The sequence below is a fragment of the Mauremys mutica genome, chromosome 1 (assembly GCF_020497125.1).
Source record: "Mauremys mutica isolate MM-2020 ecotype Southern chromosome 1, ASM2049712v1, whole genome shotgun sequence".
NCBI lineage: Eukaryota > Metazoa > Chordata > Testudines > Geoemydidae > Mauremys > Mauremys mutica.
Window position 1 is genome coordinate 324,034,654 of NC_059072.1, and position 7,950 is coordinate 324,042,603.

General features: G+C 39.3%; 1 protein-coding gene across 4 annotated transcripts in view; it reads left to right on the top strand.

Annotated features, from left to right (window-relative positions):
- SKA3 (spindle and kinetochore associated complex subunit 3) overlaps positions 1-6,050 on the top strand; it is a 28,102-nt gene extending 22,052 nt beyond the window's left edge. For 3 of the 4 annotated variants that reach the window (XM_045017668.1, XM_045017647.1, XM_045017654.1), the window contains 5 exons: positions 2,416-2,525; positions 3,346-3,530; positions 3,778-3,987; positions 4,198-4,316; positions 5,424-6,050. In XM_045017668.1, the coding sequence (XP_044873603.1) occupies positions 2,416-2,525; positions 3,346-3,530; positions 3,778-3,987; positions 4,198-4,316; positions 5,424-5,430 (631 nt within the window). In that variant the 3' untranslated portion in view covers positions 5,431-6,050. The remainder of the gene's footprint in view (positions 1-2,415; positions 2,526-3,345; positions 3,531-3,777; positions 3,988-4,197; positions 4,317-5,423) is intronic. The other variant, XM_045017659.1, reaches the window with a different exon arrangement.
- Positions 6,051-7,950: the final 1,900 nt, after the last annotated feature.

Here is a 7,950-nt window from a genome sequence, read left to right on the forward strand (position 1 = left end):
AACTTTTTTTCTGGCTACCCAGTTGAAGAAAATTGTTGATGCCCGTGACCCAACGGAGCTGGGAGTGAGGGGTGGCGGTGAAGGCTGCGGGATGGGGCCAGGAATGAGGGGTTCAGAGTGTGGGGGAGGGCTCTGGGTTGGGAGCGGCTCAGGGCTGGGGCAGAGGATTTGGGGCATAAGGTTGGAGCGCAGGCTTTTCAGGCGGTTCCCAGTCAGCGGTGCAGCAGGGGTGCTAAGGCAGGCTTCCTGGCTGTCCTGGTACCGCGGACCATGCTGCATCCCAGATCTTGCTCCTAGGCGGAGGTGCGCAAGCAGCTCCGTGTGGCTCTCGCCCACAGGCACCATCCTCCCAGCGGGGCGGGGGCAGTGCACAGAGCCCCCCCCCCCCCCCCCGCGCTCTCCCCCCCCCCCAGCTAGGAGCCAGACCTGTTGCCAGCTGCTTCCGGGGCACAGTGCAGTGTCAGAACAGGTAGGGACTAGTCTGCCTTAGCCAGGCAGCACTGTCAATGGGACTTTTAACGGCCCAGTCGGTGGTGCTGACCAGGGCGCTGCGACCCAGTGCGTTACGTTCTGTGACCCAGTACTGGGTCGCGACCCACAGTTTGAAAACCACTGCTCTAGGGCAGAGGAGCGAGGACACGGCATGCAATCTCCCTTCTCCCTCCACGCGCCTCCCATCTGCAGCAATCAGCTGTTTCAGGGGGCAAGGGGTGAAGCTATGTGCCACGTCCTTGCTCCTCCCCCCAGCCTCCTGAATACCACGAAACAGCTGATTGCTGCAGACAGGAGGCGTGGGGAGCAAAGGGGGAGTTGCTGCTCCATGGGGCTGCCGGTGGGTGGGTGGCGCTGGGGGTGGTGGAGGGGAGCTGATGGGAGGCTGCCAGCCCACCCTGGTTCCAAGCCCCCACAGCCGAACAACGTTATAAGCAAACATTGCGCATCTTCAAATGAGTATGTTCTCTAATAGATCAGCGATGTAACAATGAAACAACATTAACCAGCATGATGTTAAGTGAGGAGTTACTGTAGTTTGTTTAATCTTTGTTTCACTTGCCCTGCAGGATAACAATCCTCTTCTTGCACTTTCTCTTTCCTGGACACTTTCTTGTCAGGCGTATAGTGCAGAAAGTGTGCAGAAAGACTTTACATGCTTTTAAGCAGGCTAATTTTTGTAAATAAGACTCTGTAAAATTTAATTAGTTTATTAATTTAATGGGAAGAATCTGTATAAAGTTTGAGATATGTATGTAGCCAGAGTGACACAAAGTAGACTTAGTCAATGTCATTTTTAAACACCTATAACTTAAAATGGTTTGACTACTTGCTTTCAAAAATAATTCTAGCATACTTAAAGTATTTCCCCAATTTTTTTAACTAGAAATACTTTTCCTTTGCAAAACTATAAGGAATATGAAAATGAGTCTTGTAATGAAACTCGTGTTGCAACCTTCATGGAACGCTATTAAGTAAATAATCAGTGTAAAGTAACCTGTAACTCAAACAGCTTGACCAGTTTTCCTGAAGCTTTAGGGGGAAAAAAATTCTCCTTGGTTTTGAGTAACTTTGGCAATTTTCAAGCCAAACTAACGTTTCTAGCCAGTAGGGAGATAAATATATGGGTCTTAAAATGGAACCTGGTTGCAACCTTAAAGAGACATCAACTTAAAATCATACAACAGCACTTCAGGTATCGTCATGGGAATTCCCATATCAGATCAGACCTGTCAGTACCTTATGTTTAAGGGGAAGGTTCAAGAATCCCTGCTAGACAATTATGGAATCCGTGGTCATAGAGAAAACAGGGCTGGGAAACAACTTCCTCTGTCTTTCTCATTGCCAATCTTCCTCCTCTGCTGTATAGATTTCAGGCAAGAGGGAGAGACAATGTAAAATAAAATGGAAATATGGACTCTAAAATCAGATCAAGTGTGGGATAAGACAACCTGAAACAACTATTAACTTTTTTTTCTTCAGAAAGACTAGGTTTCAAATCTCTTGGGCAATTGATAGGGCATGGACAGATTGCTGCACTTGTATGCTATGAACTGCGGGATTTGAGCCATAGCTTTCTTTGAGGATGAGAATGTGTGTAGTCTTATGTATTTATACAATCATAGAATATTAGGGTTGGAAGGGACCTCAGGAAGTCATCTAGTCCAACCCCCTGCTCAAAGCAGGACCCATCCACAACTATTTTTTTTTTGCCCCAGATCCCTAAATGGCCCCCTCAAGGATTGAACTCTCAACCCTGGGTTTAGCAGGCCAGTGCCTAGCACAATCCTGATCATGATCAGGCCTCTGGGTGTAACTGCTGTATAAACGTTTAGTAAGTTGACTATATATCTTTAATCATGGAACCATAGTTATGGTATTTTAATATCACTTTTGATGTATTTTTTTAATCCCAATCTGTAGTTTTCCTAAGGAAGATGATAATGAAATGTGTGTGGCAGCAGAAACATCATCAAAGTCCAGGGAAATCATGGTTACTCCTGGACCAACAATGAAAACACCTAGCGAAAATGGTAAATTCAAACTATTTGGAATTAATAGTGGTAATTTTCAATTAATTCTGAAGTAAACTTTCTGCACTGACAGTTAAGGTTTGATACTTGTTTGCATTATAAGGATTCAGAAAATTATTTTTAAAGGGTACAAAAGAAGGTGGGTTTGGCGGTGTGTAAATCTAGCATCCAGACTTAAAGATAAATATTGGTTTTCTCTCCTATCTCCAACACCATCATCCACAAAGACTATATGTTACTCTGTGAGTCTTTCACCTTCAGAACTTAATCGTTGCTTCAGTAATTTTAAACTTATTTATTAAAAGTTTCAAAGAACAGGAATGAAGTTACGTTAGAACAAGCTGACCTGATATTATAACTTGTAACTCTTTCAAGATAGCTGTACAGTATCTTAAAAGAGAAAAATGAGACATACTTCAGAAGGTGTATGAAGATCTTAGAGCAAAATTGTACACTGACATATTTAAAATTTGGAAAAATGTAAGATACGTTTATGTAAGAGATTTGTTCAGAAATATGATATAGATATGTTTTAAGCAAGAGAACTGGTTCTTGAATGTGGATATTGCTATGGACTTGAACCTAAAATTTGCATTGTATAGATTGACTAAAGCATCTAACCTTAAAGATCCTTCTAATTTAGTTATGTCTTCACAGTGGTAAAATGGTCAGCTAGTTTTATACTTTCATGCTGTTTTGGGATGTGTAAATACACACAAATTATTACTTCAGTCTCTAATACAGAATTGTAAAATTGAACTGTTATAAATGCCCTATGTATTCAAGCATGTAAAATTATTATTCATATCCATTATTTTAGCTGTTGATTGCCTGGCTTCTCCTTTGATACCTGTGTTCTGCACTCCTGGTCTGAAAATTCCTTCCAGAAAGGACAATACCATCTTACCCAAATCCCCAAAGATGAAAGAATCAAATATTTCTAATCAGACAGCAACACCCACTCTTCCAGACTTTGAAACAGGCTGGCTAAAAACAGAAAGTAAAGTAAGTGCTTAAATATCATTTTAGTAATCATATTTATTCTGTGACAGGTGAAAATGTACTTAGATATAATTTTTTTAATAAGTCAGTAATGGCCTTCCCTTTCCACACTGCTTTTGTTGGCAAGTGTATCAATGTAGAACCGTAACATCAACTTGAAGTAATTAATAGCATTCTTAATTCTAATAAAACTAAACTAGCTGAAGACATTTTACTATAAATTTGAATACGATTATCATCTTTTATACAGCCATTAAAGGGGAACAAGGCTGAGTCACTGCCAGAGATTGATATGACAGTTAAACAACACAAAGAAGATTGTGCTCCTCCTATTTTAAGTTCTGACAAGTATATTGAACATCTTGGAAGACCCTCTCTTCCAAAACTATCTGACTATGAAAATCTCCTTAATACTCCTCCACCTCCAGAAATAACACAGATACCAGAAGACATTCTGCAGGTTGTTTTTACTTACTTCTTGTGTGTGTTTGTGCCTGTGGAATCTGCATTCTGTTATCAGATCAGTGGTGTGGAAAGACTACTTCATTTTATCAGATTTGAATCTGGAAATTCTTTGCTGCTTTCAGTTGAAAATGTATAAACCATAGTCATGCTTTGAATTCTTGCTCAGATAAATTACCTCTTTAATCCCTTTAATGTTTTATTTTAGATATTATCAAAGTATAATCCAAAAACAGATACACCTACAGTAATGAAAAAGGAGATCAAAACAGGAACTGCTACAAGATTTGAAAGGAATATCCCAGATTATTGCAACAAAGAGAACAGGTGAGAGTGAATTCCCCAGATGTACTAAAGAAATTGAATTGATATAATTTAGGAGAGTATATTTGGAGAAGATATATTCATTTAGAAATTAATACTTGCTCACAGATTAGCTACCAAAACAACCCTTCTTTGTTGTGTCTTAATAAATGTGCAATATTTGGCCTGGTATTTATGGTGACTGTCTTAAGGTTCCTTTTCTGTTTGGTCTGTACTTCATACAAATATATATTTGTGTACAACTAATAACTTCATTTTTTATAAATAGAATAAATTCATAGAATTTAAAATGATCATGTTCAGCTGTATAACTATCAAAATTTGAAGGAGTTGTGACCTGGCAAATATATAAAAATGTGTGCTATATCAGTGGTGGGGAATACACAGCAGCTTCCCATACTACCTGGCCAGAACTGTGGCAGTCTAGCAATTAAAGAAGACATAGGACAGAGTACTGTACCCTTCCCAAATAGCATGTGTGTATACATGCAAATACAATTACGTCATGACTGGGAGAATTGACTATGAAGAATGTAAACAGTCAAGAAATACTGCTTACACCTTTCTTAATTGGGAAGGAACCCAAGTATCCTTTAAATGTGCAGTCCAAGGACTTAATCAAATCTAATGCTCATTCTTGTACAAAGGAGGACAGGAAAAAAATTAATGTCCTAAAACTCTAACTTTTTTACCTTTTCTTTCTTCAAGGGCTCTTTGCCCACTCCCTGAGAACCAACGCCCAAATGGTTTCTTGAGATGTTCTACTGTTCAAGGTTAGGTCATTAAAACCAAGGAACATAAATAACCACCCATGACTTAAATGACCAATCACGCAGCCCAAATAGGAAATTTTGAATACTTAAATGCTTGCAGCAAATCGTTTGTGAACAAATCCATAGGTTGCAACAAGTTTGCACAACATATCTGAGCAATTCTGCATAATGGATACATTAGTAAAAATCCTGTTCAGATTGATCAGGAAAAGGATACATTATTTGTGACAAATAACTTGACCTACTATGGATATCTCACACAGGATGATATTCCTCTGCTTCAGTATTCTTTATTGTGCTTGTTGCTTACTCTGATATTTACTTGTATTTGCTACAGATTTTAGAGTATTAGTGAGGAAAAGACAAGTCTTCTTCAGAGTTAAGGCCATCATACCACAGTATTCATGAGAGCCCTGAATGAAACCGAGAACACTCCGGCTTACGTCAGCTAGTATGTTTGAAATTGGGATCCACTCTAGTTCTGTATCAAATTAATTTAGATGGACTCTTTCCCTGTCAAGCAAGATTTACAAAGAAATGCCTCTTTCAAAGGCTCTGTTTGAACTGACAAATGTAGTTCTCTTTGTTGAAAACACTACTGAAATGTTAAATAAACTTCTGTTCTGGATATATTCGCAGAGGATATATTGAATCTATCAAATCAAATGATTGAGAGTGAGCTGGGCATGGTTCTGGATTTTGAGCCACATTCATGGATCTTCTGAGTCTTACAGAACTTAGCTACATGGCACTAGCTACAAACTTGGAAGTGGGAGACACAAGAGAAAGAGGACTGGTCTGGGGATTGGTCCTGCTTTGAGCAGGGGGTTGGACTAGATGATCTCCTGAGGTCCCATCCAACCCTAATCTTCTATGATTCTATGACTTCTTATACACAGGACTTGGGGCGAGTAAAATCGTTTTAATTACCAATTTGTACTAAATCTCATATTAAAATAAAGCACGGTCAAAAATATATTTGTGCTACGTTTCTATGTTAGTGATGTGGTTCAAAGAGCTTTGCAGAATAATCCTTCATTTAGTTCAGAACTGATGACATACTCCATATGATTATTTCTGTCTGCTTACACATGTTTGTGCAGTATACTAGAGAGAAGAGGGTGATTCAGATAATACACTAAACTGAAACTTCAATATGCTACCTTAAAAAGTAAAATATCTAAATCTTTCACTTACATTATACATCTTGTTAAAAGCACTGAATTTAAGGTCAACATTTTATTAAAATATCTGTTTTGTTGTCTGTAACCAGGAAGTTGAAAGCACTCCAATGACTGAAGAACTAGAAAGAGGAATAAATACAGTGTTATATAAACAGCTTCTAAATAAGGAACTGCTTATGCACATACATGAAGAAATTGGTTCTCTCTTTAGGGCGGGGAGAGAACTGTATTGAAAAACATTTTGTTAAAAAAAAAACGGGGAGGTGTTAAATATTTGACCCACTTTAGATAGATACTTATAATGTGAAAGTTAGTTGCAAATGCTGAATTATTTTAATGAATTTTTGAAAAGATCATTCCTAATCACATCACTTTTGATCCATGCAAAGTGATGGTTGGTTTGTAGTTATCAGCCAGAATCCCAGCACTCTCCTCCCAAGTAGTCCTTATTTTCAGAGGCCTTGTTATCCATAACGGGGCCTCAGAGGCATTACAAGCAGGAAAACCAATAATAAAGAACTGTTTTAATCCTGTCCTTTAAAAGCAGTCTGCTACAGAGGAAATTACTTGTACTGATTTGAAAGGAAAATGCTAGCAAGAGGCAACACTGAATGTTATAGGCAACAGACTTCTGCTGCACAGTTCCTCTCATTATTCATAACGAATGGGTAATATCTCCTACCTCTAGAATTTGGAGGCGATCCACTGTTGTTGCTGGGAGCTCTGGGACTAAGCCCTTCCCTTTGGCTTAGGCCACCAAAATTGCTGCCTCAGGTCGAGGAACAAGTTGGCAGTTCAGTTTCTCCCAACCAGTTTGTTTTAACAAATTTATTTATTTATTTATACAGTAGAGACTTCATTTCAGCTTCTAGTTCTTCTCTCCCTCTTCTGAGCTGTGGACTTACTGGAGTACTGACGCTCTAACCCTCTAGTTCCTCCAGTATAGCACTTCTTGACTGGACTCCCTTTGCCCTGCATTACAGCAGCAAAGAAGCCTTGTAAGCACTGAACCAAGTTCAAGAGATGCTGTACACTGCTTTTCAGGAGCATCAGAGGGGGAGCTATGCCCTGCTTCCAACAAGCCACCGACCCTTGCTCTGCCAGTGCATGGGGCTTCAGAGGCTGAGCTATGCGTAATGTGCTGTATTTCTCCTATAAACAGCCAGGGTAAGTAACATACACATTATCGAAAGGGAGAAACACCCACCCCCAAAAAAACTAAAAACACTGACTCCTACGAGACAGGAAGCCAGTTGCAGGTGAGGAGCTCAATAATAATAATATTGCTTCCACTTACTCTAATTATGCTTATCTCTTGCTTTGAGGACATCAGATCCAAAAAGTGTGCTTCTGATTAAAACCAAATGTTAAACTGAAATGTTATGTAAAACCTAAAATTTCCTAAATTTAAGAACCTAAGTTTGGTACAGCACTCGTCCCACCAATAAAAGATATAGTCAAACCTTCCAAAAGATCCCAAAGACCATAAAAATGAGGACAGTACACCAAAATTTCAAAGCCTCAACTGGCTATTCAGACAAGAAATGATTCATGTACTTAGTAAGGAAAATTTACTACTTGGCAATCAAATGGCTCATCGCATAGGGATATGAATCTTGCTTTGGGTGTGAAGTCTTGGATTTACATTCAGATCAGGTCCTTGCAGATGTGTGTAAAATG